At 42.2% G+C, this 15,177-nt stretch overlaps 1 protein-coding gene across 2 annotated transcripts in view; it reads left to right on the top strand.

Moving 5' to 3' along the window:
• Positions 1–15,177, top strand: part of LOC121279094 (sodium/potassium-transporting ATPase subunit beta-1-interacting protein 3-like) — a 652,108-nt gene that overhangs the window by 278,565 nt on the left and 358,366 nt on the right. For both annotated transcript variants that reach the window (XM_041190019.1, XM_041190018.1), the window contains exon 2: positions 12,726–12,863. In XM_041190019.1, coding sequence (XP_041045953.1) covers positions 12,726–12,863 — 138 coding nt within the window. The remainder of the gene's footprint in view (positions 1–12,725; positions 12,864–15,177) is intronic.

The raw sequence follows: 15,177 nt of genomic DNA, 5'->3' as shown, positions 1-15,177 counted from the left end.
CTGATCCCCCTGGCCCACAAGCAGTGCTGTGAACACACTTACCTTTTCCCCAAATCAATCCCCACTTCATTTAAGCTGCTGGGTTTATTGAGACCTGGGGGAAGATCTACCGGTCGGTGAGTAGGAGCAGGGCCTGCTCACTAACGCATAAAGTGACATGGAATGACATCAGGTGGAATCCCGACGTCGCCCCGCATCATTTCCATTTTCCGGTCGGTGGGGGTGCAGCCGAGTCAGCTGTGCGCCCATTGACCTGTCAACGGCCTATTGGGGCCATTTAAAAATTCACTAACCTCATTAATGGACCTGCCCATCCAACCTTAAGGTTGGTGGGCAGGCCGGGAGCCCTGGTGGGCTTAAGAAAAAGCATGAAAAGCACGGGCGGGATGAGGTTTCATGAGGGTTTTAAAATATTTAATAAAGGTTTCAGTAAAAGTGATGGACATGTCCCAACTCATGTGACAGAGGGGACATGTCAGAGAAATCTTGCTATCATTTGTTGCATATTTTTAAATTTGGAGCCAATCTCCCTGAGGCGGCACTTAGCCTCAGGGAGATCAGTGCATTCTTTCGTGCACATGGGCGAAAGAGCACACTCTCGGCTGAGGGAATCCCCCCCCCCCCCCAGCGCCAGCACAGGGAGCAAATAGCACTTCTTGACAGATGTCACGCTGGGTGGTCCTTAATTGGCCCGCCCACATAAAATGGCGGCGCACCCCCAATTGGGGGCGCCGATCGGAGGTGTGCCTGCCCATGCCCACTCCTGCACTTTACCCCCGGCACGGGAAAATTTTTCCCCCTCGGAAACCTAGAGAACCACTGCAAAATCTGCAAAACAAGTAAAATTGGAGGCTGCCAGTCTCATTAAAATACTTAATTTGTAAACTCACCTCCTGGGAGAGGTGGCTGCTCACCCATTGCCCCACCTCCGTAAAACCTGGAAGTGTGTGGGTTGGAATTGGGTTGAGGTTGGGTTAGAGATTTAAAAAATTTTACCCTCAGACTTGATCCCAACCCACCTGTATTTGGGTGTTAATATCAATCCCAATGGTTAACTTAAAGCAAATTTGATCTAAGTAGGTTCTGTCAGTCAGGCCTCGCAATGCCTCAATTTTAATATTCTCATCCTCGTTTGCAAACCCCTCCATGCCTCATCTCTCCCTATCTCTGTAATTTCCTCCAGCCCCACAACTGAGGATGCTCAATGCGTAGCACAACGCAGACTCAGGACTTGTATTCAAACTGTTACTAGGCTCAATAGGCCCCGTACTTTCCATTCCTGCTGCTATTGTGCCGCATCTTGAGGTGGTGCTAGCCGCACTTCAGGAATGAGCTGCTACAGAGATGGGACTGCGTTGGCAAGAAAGATACCATTGCACCATTTAAAGATGAGCAGGAGAGGTCTGTTGGTGTTCTGGCCAACACTTATGTCTCAATAAACATCACTTAAAAGGGGGATCATCTGATAATTTATCTAACTGCTCTTTGTGGGATCTTGCTGTGTGTAAGTTTGCCTATGACATTTGCCTACTTTACAGAAGTAACTACATCTTAAAAATACTTAATTGGCTGCCGGGCACTTTGGTCTGTCCTGAGTATGTGAAAGTTGCCATTTAAATGCAAGTGCTTTTTTTCTTCATTCAATGGACTGACATTTCCTTCTCCACGCTAATTGGTTCCATGTCAGTCTCCATATTTTGCACTGCATGACTCCTGCACTGCCGGTAATGGGAGTGGATGAAATACAATTTACATATTGCTAGAATAATTAGATCTTGTGCAATGAACTGAAAATTTTCAATATGTTCATTTTGAAGAGATTAAAGTGCTGCCAGACTTGTTTCATTGCTTATAATGTGTAAAATAAGAGCTCAACGTTTATTCTGAAACTGTGGTACTTTAGTGCAACAAAAGCCAATTATTTGTGTGGTGTGCATTGACATTGAATCATTGTTTGTTATTTTAATATGGACATTATCGATAAAATATCTTCATTTGTATTAGCTTCACTTAATTCACTGTTGTTGCCTTAGCCCCTGAATATTCTTAAAGAACTTAATGATACATTAATAATTTAACTGGTGTATGGGCATTTGATTGCTTCTTAATTTACAATATAAAAGTCACCATCAAAAGACTTGTGGTCTGTTTCACATTATTTGCCATTGGCTATGAGTTACTCTAGGGTCCGTTCACCCTTTGAAACATTCCAGAGCAATGAATGTACAATGGTTGCTAAGTTACACCTCCTGACAATGATCACCTTTTCCTTAATCCCAGTTCACTTACTGTTCTGGAGGCTCTCCCCATAATTGCCCGCTGGCTATCGCCTGCTGCACTCATCCTGCTCCTGCCTGCATGCCACACATCATTGCTGCCTGGCAGTCAGGCCTGGATTTTAAATTAGGCCCTGGGGTTTAGTGGGTTAAATTAGTTAAAATAGAATGTTCAAATATTTGGAAGATCAGAAGAATTCAAGTTGAAAGCTGTATAGGGATCTGCTTAGGCTGCATTTTCAATTCTAGTCATAAAAATATTTTAAAAATTCAACTCTGAAATGATACAAAGGAGGACAAAGGCTGATCCCTAGAATCAAATGAATGAATTATCAGGAATTTTGCATAAGTGTGAACTCTTCAACCTTATAAGGAAGCTTATAAGAAGGAACATTCTTTCTCAATCTTCTACATTCAACGGAATACAAGCCAAATTTACTTTAGATTGTATTCCTCATAATTTAACCCTCAAAATATTATTTTTGGTAGTTAGTAGCCCTACATTAAGTTGAAATTAACATAAGCAAGGAAGGAAAATGTGCTGCTAAATATATATTTTATATAAGCGTAACATCTTTTGCAGTATTGAGTCACTTGAGCTGCCAATAAGATAAGGCAGAATCTGATCTAGACTTTCAGAGCTGACTATACCAGTATTTGTAATCCAACAGTGTCGCAGTGCAAACATTAAAACATTTACCTTGCATAAACCCCAATTAGCCATTGAGAGCCAGCTCCTGGTAGGATCCTGGTTTGTTTTCTTCTTTTGTCAAGATATTGTTCACAAAAATAAACTATTGATGGCCTCTTGATGGGGATGTATATTTGTTCTGGCTTCATGCATTTAAACAATTAAATATTGTGCCATTCATGATTGCTAACCAGTGTGGTTGTGATAGCTGTTTGAATCCTGGGTCACTGCAGCTATTTATTTTTAGTGCTTATGTTTGTAACTATGGCTATAGACAAACTGAAAATGATGTAGCCTTCTGTACTGAATGTAAAATATTGCTGTGTATTGTAAATCAGTCTCTGTAATGACACACATATTTCAAAATGTGTAGCTTTATTTCCATGTGAGAGTAGGGGAATGTATGACAATTCCATTAGAGTTAACCTTAGGCACAATGAATAGCTCTTCCATCATAACAATATATTGGATTCCTCTACATGACATAAAGGTGTGCACATAACCAAAAGCACATGCAATTTTAAAGCATTATTTTATATTCCATTTTCATTTGCCTCAACAATTTGGTTTTCCTGTTTGGTTCTCACTTAATTTACTTATAGTTTCTGTGGTTCTCCTGAGAACTAAGATATTTGTCATGCCTGCAGATTTGCACTATTACTCATGATCAATTTTTGCCTTTGGATATACAATTATCGGCCAGGATTTTCGAGTTGTCGGGTGGGCGCGGCAGACGGGCCTGGGAGTGGCCAGAATCGGTCCACAGCCCATGATCGGCCCCCGACTGCGAAACGCGCTGAGAAGCTCAGTGCTGCCTGAATGGGGGTGGGAGAAGGGCAAGCGCAAAAATCTGCACATGCACAGGGGAGCGCACACTGAAAGCTCCCTAAAAATCAAAATAAAGACTTTTAAAATCTAAAAAATGTCCCGACTTGGGACTAACTCATGATAAAATGAACAGAATAAAAATTCTGCCCCAAAATTTTTACTTATTTTTTATTTTATTGTAGAAACCTCATCCTGCCCTTGGATGAGATTTGCTAAAAAATCAAAAGGCCGCCTGGCTGATTTGCCCACCGGCTAAACGTAAGGTTGGATGAGCAGAGAAAAATATGTTTAAATTAATTGATTAAGGGCCTTAATAGGCCTCTAAAGTGTCAGCGGGCATGCTGCCGACTCTCACGCGTACCCACCAATTGAAATATCACGTGAGTCAGGATGCTTGCCTGATGCCATCGGGCACTATTTTATGTTCGATCAGGTCAGGCACACGCCTGCCTGCGGGACGTAAAATCCTGTCCATCAAATCTCATTGTTGATCTAAAATGACAAGTGTTCATTTTCTTTTTTTTAATTTTGTCCCTTTACTCCTCTCCTGAAACTAGTCACTTGTGACGAGGTACAGCCCTGTGGGTGCCAGAAACATCTTGGCACCTTGTCTAATTTGCATTCTCCATGTGGAAGCTTAGTCAGTGAGTGTTGGCAGACAATTGAGTGCAGCAGAGGTGAAAATTGAGCCCAATCTTGTCCTCACCTTTTAACCAATGACACCTCCACTTTTGCTCAATTATCAGACTCATTATCTGAATTCAGTGCTGGATGAGCAGAAATTTCCTCCAATTCAATATAGGGAAGACTAAAACCATTACCTTTGGTTCCCACTCCAAACTCCATTCCGTAGCTACCGACTCCATTCCCACCATGCCAACAGCCTGAGATTAAGCCACACTGTTCGCAACCTTGGTGACATACTTGACCCTGAGATGAACTTCCAGCCACATATTTGTGCTATCACTAAGACCCTCCATTGTTACATCTGTAACATCGGGCGAAATCATCCCAGATTTGCACTAAGTGCGGTAGTGGGCAGGGAAAAGAACGTTTTACGCTTGGCTGCAATGGCGGTTTTTCACACTGTATTGGTCCAATCCCGCATCATTAATCATGCATTCCTGGGAAACATGCCATTTTGATGGCGGGTGGGCTCTCATTTGCCCATCACACTGTCACATTGATGCTTGTTCACACCGAGTGCCATATTTAAAGTGTAGCCGTGCGCACACCTTTCAGTGCTTCCAGCCCAGAAGACATGGCGCTGACAGGCAAGAAAACCCAGTTCAGTTATGCATCTCTGGAAAGCCTTTTAGATGCTGTGGAGGCCCATTGTGATGTCCTCTACCCTGCTCTTGCTGCAGGAGGTCCAGCAATCTCACTACTCCAGCTTGGTAGGCAATGGCAGTGGTAATCAGTGCCAACACTGCAGAGAAGAGGTTGGCAGAGAAGAGGATGAATGATCTCATCCATACACCAGGGTAAGACAACCATCTCATCATTCTAGACTCACACACTCAAGCCCATCACACACCCACTGGCATCTCACTCACTGCCAGCTCAAGGGACATCACCACTCACTCTCTCACACACCCTCACATCTCCATCTGGCCTCATCTCCTCTGGAAACTGTCTCCTCAGCCCTCACCATCTTGAGGCCACTTGCATAGATCAACTTGTGTCCATGCACATACACTGGGAGAACCTCCTCCCCCACTACAGCCCTCACTCTGCAACCTCTTCCCTTTCCTGAGGCCACTTCTCTTCTTCCCCAAGAAAGCCCTAGACCTGCAGCTGTTGAAAAGCCTTACGGCTGATCTGGTAGGTTGAGATCTGCCCGTGAACTCTCCTAAAAGTGATGTAGTGCTGCCTCCGAAGACTGGAGCTGATGACTGCAAGTGTTGCCTGAATCAAGGTAGGCAAACAAACCTCAAAGTCCCGAGCGAAGTGCAGCTCGCCAGGTGAAAGTCGCTTATGTACAGCTGTGAAACTCTTCGGCATGCAATCACACCAAAGTGCCCAGATGATCCAGCATGGGGGGGTGGAATGATTCCAGCGAGCTGGGCTTATAATGATATGCAGATGTATTACAATGAAGTTCCTGATATCTGACGGCGGGAAACGCGGCCCGCCATTGATGGGTAGAGTGGACAATTGCTAACTGGTTTCACGACAGCATAAAACCAATTTTTGGCCTTCCTGCCGTATTGTCCACTCATGCCACCAAACACGCCCAACGCCAACAGGCATGGAAAATTCTGCCCATCATCTGACTTCATCCCTGTCTCAGCTCATCCACTGCTGAAAACTTCCTTCATGCCTTCGTTATCTTTAGATTTGACCGTTCCAATGCACTCCTGGTTCATCTCCTATATTCTACCCCCCCATAAATTTGTGGTCACCCAAAACTCTGCTGCCCATGTTTTTACTCCATCCAGTCATGTTCCCCTATCACCCCAGTGCTCATTGACCTATATTGGTTCCCAGCCAAGCATTTCCTTGATTTTAAAATTCTATCCTTATTTTCAAATCCCTTCATGGATAGGCCTCTCTGTAATCTCCTCCAACCCACAACCCTCCAAGATATCTGTGCTCCTCTAATTCTGGCCGCTTGTGCATTCCAGTTATAATTGCTGCACCATTGGTGGCTGTGCCTTCATCTGCCAGTCCCCAAGCTCTGGAAATTCCCTCCCTATGCCTCTTCACCTCTCTACCTCACTTTCCTCCTTTAGGAAACTCCTTGAAACCTATCACTATGACCAAGCTTCTGGTCATCTGACCTAATGGGCTGGATTTGACAATGGGCTTTGGGACCCTCACATTGGGACCTAATGGGGAATCCTAGCCTGCACTTGATGATAGCTAGACCAGCAAAATAATCTTCCAGGAGGCAGCCTCAGAACTCACCATCCGTTAAGGATGGTGGATGGACTCCCGGTGCTGCAGGCCCAATCAGAGAATCAGCAACTCTGCGGCTTCGGCAGCCCTGCTGAAATAAATTGACGCTGTTGAGGCAGGCAGGAGACCTCAAGGGTGCAGGCACAAAATTGCCCTTATTGGGGCCTTAACCAGCCTAATTATCTGCCATCTCCATGGAACGGGCAGCAGCCGATTTCCAGCCTGTGCCTGGGAAAGTGACCCAGTGGCCGGCATGCATTCAGAAGCTGTCTCAACATGCACCCCCCACCCACCCCTCCCCCACCCCCCACCATATTTTCCTGCTCCACCACCTCCAAGCCCGCCACCACAGAATCAGGAAATTTCTGCCCAATATCTTCTTATGTAGCTCAGTATTGCTTGGTATTATACTTTGTTTTATGATGCTCCCATGAAACGCCATGAGACATTTTATTATGTTAAAGGTATTATGTGAACATGTTGTTGTTTATTTGTGGCTGTGATTAGAATTGGAACATTGGTTATTCCCACTCTACTCCTCAACCCCAACTTATCATTGAAACCAATAATAGCTGCCTATAGCAGTGACCTCCTTGGCCCTTTCTGGTTGGTAGCGCCATGCCCAGTGCATTAATCTTTAGAGACATTTGGTCAAGGAAGCCCTTAGAGACTATTACTATCATATCCATCACCAATGTCCACATGTAAACTTTTCAAGAGGAGTCATTGAATTGATCGGAAGTAGGACTCCTGGCTGTTTTCATTTCTCTCCTCTTTACATTTGGAAACCTGTGACCAATTATTGTCCATCCAGTGCAGTGAACAAATATTGAATGGAACTCTCAGTTATCTTCACTCTAAGAATGCTGGTCACCTTTTTCAAAGTGCACATTGCCAAAATTATATTTGGGCAGCTGTGAATAGAAATTGTGATGGTCATGTATATTTATAGATTAAATTAGGGCCTATCTAAGTTTCTGTAATATTCAAAATGGCGAACTAATTCATTGGTGTCTGTATGCTTATTTTGATCTGATGTTGAGAAGATTTACTAAAGCGTGAAATGATGTCTGGTGTGAGAGATATGATGGCCAAGCGTGTGTGACTGGGACTGTTGCAGCTGAGTAAACAAATAGGATCCAGCTGTAACTCCACTGTTTTTATGACGGATAATCTGATGTGGTTACATTTTAAACAGTGGTCACATTCTGGCACGTGTCTGTAACACTGGGGTAAAGTTTCCACTTTTGGGCATAATCCGGCAAATTGCCTCCAAAATTGCACCTGTTTTGAAAAGTGTTTTTCTCCCCCAGGTTCCTGCTCAAACTCATTCGCATATCACTAAATGCAAGTGCTGCCATGAACCAGCACAGTCAGACATTTTAAAGCATAATTTTTTTAAATGCAGAACTTTGCTTTGAAAAATTTCTTTCATATATTTAAGAGTGGTAATCTAGTGAAGTTCAATTAAAAAAGCTGAAAATAAGTTTAGCAGAAGAAATGAGCGTTTTTAATCACAGTGCCAATTCACCGCCTAATAGTAACCTGAATTTAAATGACTGACGTTTACTATTAAAAAATGTATAAAACAATTTGATAATTACATTGCAATACAGTTGTCAGCTTCCTGGTATATTAAAACAAAAATCATATTCAAAAGCTTTTAAAATTTACATTTTAGTGCCTTTGTGCTCTGAAGAACCATTTTTAATTTTTAAAGACCTCCTGAATGTCTGCAAATGAGCATAATTAGTGGAAATTCTCAATGGTTATTAATTCACCTTGACAGTACGGCCTATTTTATGGACAAAGCCTTCTTCCAGCATGGAATTTTATGTCAAGCTGAGTGAAAGTTGCACTTAAAATTCCTCAATCTTTTGTACCGGTTAGACCAATTTTGGACAAATTACGCCAAAAGAAACAGCACAATCGGCTGGAAATTCCAGGCTACTATTTTAAAATTTAGATTAATATTAGGGGGATTGTGCCTTAAATTGCATTGTTTCATTAGGATCAACGCGTATTTGGATTTATGAACCATTGGATTTGCGTTTCAGCGAGTTCACCTGAGAGAATGTTGTGGAATTATTGCTCATTCCTGAAGGATAGTTTCCCATGTACAAGAATAACAGCACCAGCTAGGATTTATGTAGTGCCATTAATATAGCAAAATGTTCCAAGGCACTTAAAAAGGCCATTGTCAATAAATATATTTTTGACAATGAGCCACAGAAGGAGCTATCAGGACAGATGATCAAAAGCTTAGTGAGGGTGGTAAGTTTTTAGGAGAATCTGAAAGGAAAAGAGAGGTGGAAAGGCTTAGGGATGAAATTCCAGAGCTTAGGGCCTTGGTGGCTGCAAGCATGGCTTCTCCTGGCAAGGTGATAAAAATTGGGTATATGCAAGGTGCCATAATTCAAGGAGCACAGAGATTTTGAAGCCTCGTAAGGCTGTAAGAAGTTATAAAGGTAGGGAGAGTTGAGGCTGTGGAGGCATTTGAAAACAATTATGAGGATATTAAAATTGACACCTTGTCAGATTGAGGGCTAATGTAGGTCAGTGAGCACAGCTCACTGTGCTCGGTGAACAAGACTTGAGCATATGAGCAGCAAAGTTTTCAGATAAACACATGTTTATGTACTGTGGAAGGTGAGGATGTAACCAAAAAAGGGACGTTGTAGATGGAAATTTGAAAAAAATCCATTTCAAATAATAAAAAGCTACACCCGTTGGAGTAAAGCTGTAAATTTCATTCACCTGTTATTCCCAATGCTACAACTGGAATTGGAAAAGGGAAAATGAATACCATTACAGGATATTAGACTATATTTTCCTGCTTTCTTCAGGTAGCGAGAAGGCAAATGTTAGAAAGTGAAGCTCCCTACTTCACACCCTTGTCTACTTTGTCACTATTAGTAGTTAATGGATAAAATTATGCTTCATTATGTCAGGAAATGCTGTGTGATATCATATTTGTAATTCTGATGCCTCATTGTGTGTTGACAAATAATTATTACTGTGTGTATTATCCAACACAATTTTGGTCCTGAACTTGGATCAATTGGACACATAAATATGCTAATCCTTAAAATCCAGTATTTAGCTGAACTCCCGACGTCACCCCACATCATTTAAATTTTCAGGTTGGTGGGAGTTAAGCCCACCAACCTGTCAATGGTCTGTTGAGGCCATTTAAAAATGAATTGCAGTAGTTAAAGGACCTGCCTGTCCAACCATAAGGTTGGCGGGCAGGCCGGGAGCCCTGGCAAGCTTTAGAAAAAGCACGAAAACTTTATGTAGGTTTTTAAAAAATTAATAAAAGTTTAATTAAAAGTGATGGACATGTCCCAACTCATGTGACAGTGTCACATGAGGGGACATGTCAAGGAAATTTAATTTGTCTATGTTTCACATTTTTGAATTTGGCATTGATCTCCCTGAGGCAGCGCTTAGGGAGGTGAGTGTGCTCTTTCACATGCAGGCGCGAAGGAGTGTACTCTCAGCTTGGGGAATCCCCCCCCCCCCCCCCCCCACACCCACACAGGGAGTTCATAGCACTTCCTGGAGGATGTCATACTGGGCGGGCCTTAATTGGCCCGCCCACCGTAAAGTGGCAATGTGCCCCCGATTGGGGGCACCGATCGGAGGCACGCCCACTCCTGCACTCCCCCCCCCCCCCCCCCGACAGGGGGGAAGATTCTTCCCAATAGGTAAATTGTTAGAGTTGAATCATGAGACCTGTAAAGGTAGAGCTTATAAGGAGCACATTTTTGGATTGTGCATTTTTGGGCCGACTATCTGAGTGTTAGAAGAGAGATTGGCACTTCAAAACTGTAAAAGCAGCATACCCTTAAACATTTTTAAAAACTCATTCATACGATGTGGACATCGCTGCCAAGGCCAGCATTTATTGTCCATCCCTAATTGCCCTTGAGAAGGTAGCGTTGAGCTTTTGAACCACTGCAGTCCCTGTGGTGTACATACACCCACGGTGCTGTTAGGGAGGGAGTTCCAGGATTTTGACCCAGCGACATGAAGGAACGGCGATATATTTCCAAGTCAGGATGGAAAGTGGTTTGGAGGGGAACTTCCAGGTGGTGGTGCTCCCATGTGTCTGCTGCACTTGTCCTTCTAGATAACAGCAGTTGTAGGTTTTGAATATGCCATCTAAGTAGCCTTGGTGAGTTCCTGCAGTGCATCTTGTAGATGGCACACACTGCTGTAATTATGTCATTGGTAGAGGGAGTGAATGTTTGTGGATGTGATGTCAATCAAGTGGGCTGCTTTGTCCTGGATGGTGTCCAGCTTCTTGAGTATTGTTGGAGCTGCACTCATCCAGGCAATTGGGGAGTATTCCATCGCACTCTTGACCTGTGCCTTGTAAATGGTGGACAGGATTTTGGGAGTTAGGAGGTGAGTTATTCGCTGCAGGATTCCTAACCTCTGATCTGCTCTTGTAGCCACAGTATTTATATGACTAGTCCAGTTCAGTTTCTGTTCAATGGCAACTCCAGGAAGTTGATAGTGGGGGATTCAGTGATGGTAATGTCATTGAACGTCAAGGGGCGATGGTTAGATTCTCTCTTGTTGGAGATGGTCATTGCCTGGCATTTGTGTAGCGTGAATCTTACTTGCCACTTGTCAGCCCAAGCCTGAATATTGTCCAGATCTTGCTGCATTTGGACATGGACTGCTTCAGTATCTGAGGAATCGCACAATCATCAGTGAACATCCCCACTTTTGCCCTTACGATGGAAGGAAGGTCATTGATGAAACAGCTGAAGATGGTTGGGCCTAGGACACTACCTTGAGGAACTCTTGCAGTGATGACCTGGAACTGAGATGATTGACCTCCAATAACTACAACCATCTTTCTTTGTGCTAGGTATGATACCAACCAACAGAAAGTTTTTTTCCCCGATTCTCATTGACTCCAGTTTTGCTAGGGCTCCCTGACGCCACTCGGTCAAATGCTGCTTGATGTCAACATAGGGATCCCTGCAGGTTTTAGGGTTGGAAGAAATTGTAGAGATAGTGGGGTTGAAGCCATGGACAGATTTGAAGAAATGGGTGAAAATTGAGGCTTTTACTGGGTTGGGAGCTTGTGGGCACAAGAGTAATAGGTGAACAAGACTTGGTATGGGGGCAGGCAACTGGATGAGCTCAAGTTTTTAGAGGACGAAAAGTGGGAGGCTGTTCAGGGCACCATTGGAATAGAGGTCTAGCGGTAACAAAAACATGAATAGGGCTTTTTGTAGCAGATGATGTGAGATGGGGCGGAGATCCTCTCAATGTAAGACACTAATTTTGGTGTTCCTTGGTCCATTACATCATTGTACTAGCTGCAAGTTTTTAAAGGATGCACACTGCTAAATATAAAATAGTCTATACTGAGGCTGTGACAATCTTTAGGTGCTCTTTTGTTATAGGAATGTTGCTAATGTGAGACATGAAATTGTTTTGCCATAAATGAAAGTCACCATGTTTGTGGATGTGATGGCATAAAAAAACCCCACAAAATGTGAGTCTACAATCAAGCCGTTAGGCTAAAGGAACTTCAATAAACACTGGGGAACCTGTCCCCAAGATTACACCCTCTTAAACACTTGGGTCTCTGTATGACAAGGCAGAACCAATATCTGATTGCAAGAGACAATTGAAAAATAGGCAGTGTAAGGTACCAAGAAATGAAACCAATACATGTGTCTATGGGGGGAGGGGTGGGGAAGGAGGGATGGTGGGGTTTGGGGGGTGGGGGTTGGTGATTGCTGCCCTCTTATGGTATACTGAATTCAGTCACTCACAGTGGTTGAAGTGCTTTGAATTGTTTTAATAGATCCTAACTGGGAAGTAATTTTTGTAAAGAATTATATTTTATGCCTTATAACCTTTTAAATTACTTTTAAATGCCTAGTGCTTTTCCAAACTGGTGCTAACTGTATTTGTAGATGCCAATTATAATATGAGTTGAATATGTACATAACTCTGTTTCTAATTTCTAAAAAGCTTTTTCTTGTCTTCTTTTATAGCTGGCAGCATTGGAGAGGCAGGTCTTTGATTTCCTAGGTTACCAGTGGGCTCCCATTCTGGCCAACTTCCTTCACATAATTGTTGTCATACTGGGCTTATTTGGAACAATTCAATACAGGCCTCGTTACATTGTGGTGGTAAGTTACCAATTTACACAATTTGATTAAAAGAAACAAAATACTGGACAAAATTTCTAGCAAGTCGTCTAACTACGAATGGAACTAGGAAAGTTTATATTTGATTTTCATTGACAAACGATGAGACACCTCTGTTCTTCTCCTGTTCTCTAAATACTGCATGGTACTACCAGGCCAAGATGATGGTCAGGTAGCTTGCTCCTAGATCTCAGCCATTGGCTTGACAATTGGATGAAAGACTGGTCCATGGAGACTCTCCCTCGGATTTTCCTTCAGATCTGTAGCGATGCTAATGATCTCTACCTGTCACCTCTCTCTTACTGGGATCAGTAATCTGATGAGTTACAGATATGAATCAATGCTCTATGATTCTATGGTAAAATGGGTTGCAATGCCAACGTATTAAATTTCCATGGTATTCAAAATTACAGCAACAAACAGTGGTAATATAAGCTCTCAGCTGGAATCAGGCTTTACAGGGAATATGATATGTAGTTGTGTTTTGTTATAAGCTGTCAGTGGCTGTATATAATAGGGGTCAAAGTCAAGTAAGGTTCTTTTGTGTTATTAATTTATTCTGAACCCAATAGAATGCTGAATTATGGAGTCAAAATATGGAGCACAAGCCAGAAGTAGTCGTGGTTTTAACTAAACCTAGACTGTAAGTCAGGTTTAAACTAATATAAGACAAATGTGGCACTGATGTAAAAACATCCTTTTTCAATAGAGAAAGGAATTAGTTTTAGACATGGAAGGGACTTTCAGGTCGACTATTGGAGGTGAAAGACCTCCAACAGAACAGAACAGAAAAAACTGTGAAATACGAATACTGGTCCGAACTGTTTTTTCCTTCTGAGCTAGAAGTAAAAAAGTAAAAAAAGAAATACTTGCATTTATATAGCACCTTTAAAGGCCACCAGATGTTGCAAAATGCTTTACAGCCAATGAAGTATTTTTGGAGTGCAGTCAGTGTTGTAATACAGGAAAAACAGCAGCCTATTTGTATATAGCAAGCTCTCACAGCAGCAATGAGCAGATCATCTGTTTTTGTGATGTTGATTGATAGATAAATATTGGCCAGGACACCAAGGATAACTCACTTGCTCTCTTTGAAATAGTGGCATGGGATCTTTTCCATCCACCTGAGAGGGCAGATGGGCCTTCAGCTTAACACCTCATCCAAAAAAAAAGCAACTCTGACAGTGCAGTACTCCCTAGATTCTTGTGTTTAAGTCCTGGAGTGTGAATTGAACGCACGACCTTCTGATTTAGAAATCAGACTGTCTACCAACTGAGGTACGGCTGATACCTTTTTAATTGCTTAAGAAATTGTTATATGAGACAATAGGAAGATTGTAATACATTTGTAGGTAGATGAGCCGAAATAAGCTGATAGGTCTTCCTTATCTTTATCCATCTTGTGACTGGAATTTCACTAAATGAGGCAATAATACATTAACTTGTCATAAAACTGATCTTAGTGAAGTTGGAGTACTACAATTAGCCTTAGTGTCCTTGAGTTAGGAAGGATGGAAAAAAATCATCTTGTGGTTGTTACTATCAGTGTATTTCTGAAAAGTATAATTGCAATGTAGAAATTGGGTGGGTGCTATCATGGAAAATTCAGAAAGCAAGTGTAACTTGTTGATGTACCCTCTGATATTCTTGGAGTCTGAACCATATGACGAGTGGCAGAATGAAGTGGATACATTGGCACGAATTGTGTCCCTACCAAAGAGAAAACATTAAGGTAAGGCCTTGGTATTGTCATTTCCTTTAAGAAGTAAAACCAGAAGTATTTTGTGCGAAGAATGCCCATCAGTTGAATAATGATGAAGGTTTGAACTTTCTACTGGAGTTCTTGGATGAAACCTACAAGAATGATGATCTGTTAAATGCCTATGAGTCATGGTCAGAATTTGATAGATTTTGGAACACAGATTATTCATGGAAGAATATATCATGGGCATTAACAGATTGAATAAAAAGTTAATGGAATTCCACTTGGGAATTGCTAAATTGGTGCTAGTGTTTAAATTCCTGAATTGTGCTAAGGTATCTCATACAGACGGCTGTTCTAACTGGTGTTATATTCTCAGAGAAGGAGACACTGTTGGACTTGATGTCTACTGCCTTAAAACAGTTGTTGGGAACAGTAACTTCCTTCAGCCTTCATGGAACAAAAGTGACATTCCATGGTCATTCAAAGACTCAATGATTGTCAGATTCTGAAATCATCCAGATCCTGAATGCAGACATCAATACAACAGTAATATTAAAGACAGGCAGAATAATGATGATAGCACCATTAGTA

The sequence above is a fragment of the Carcharodon carcharias genome, chromosome 6, assembly GCF_017639515.1.
Source record: "Carcharodon carcharias isolate sCarCar2 chromosome 6, sCarCar2.pri, whole genome shotgun sequence".
Classification (NCBI taxonomy): domain Eukaryota; kingdom Metazoa; phylum Chordata; class Chondrichthyes; order Lamniformes; family Lamnidae; genus Carcharodon; species Carcharodon carcharias.
The sequence above is the reverse complement of the archived record's forward strand: the minus strand, read 5'-3'. Positions and strand labels throughout refer to the sequence as shown.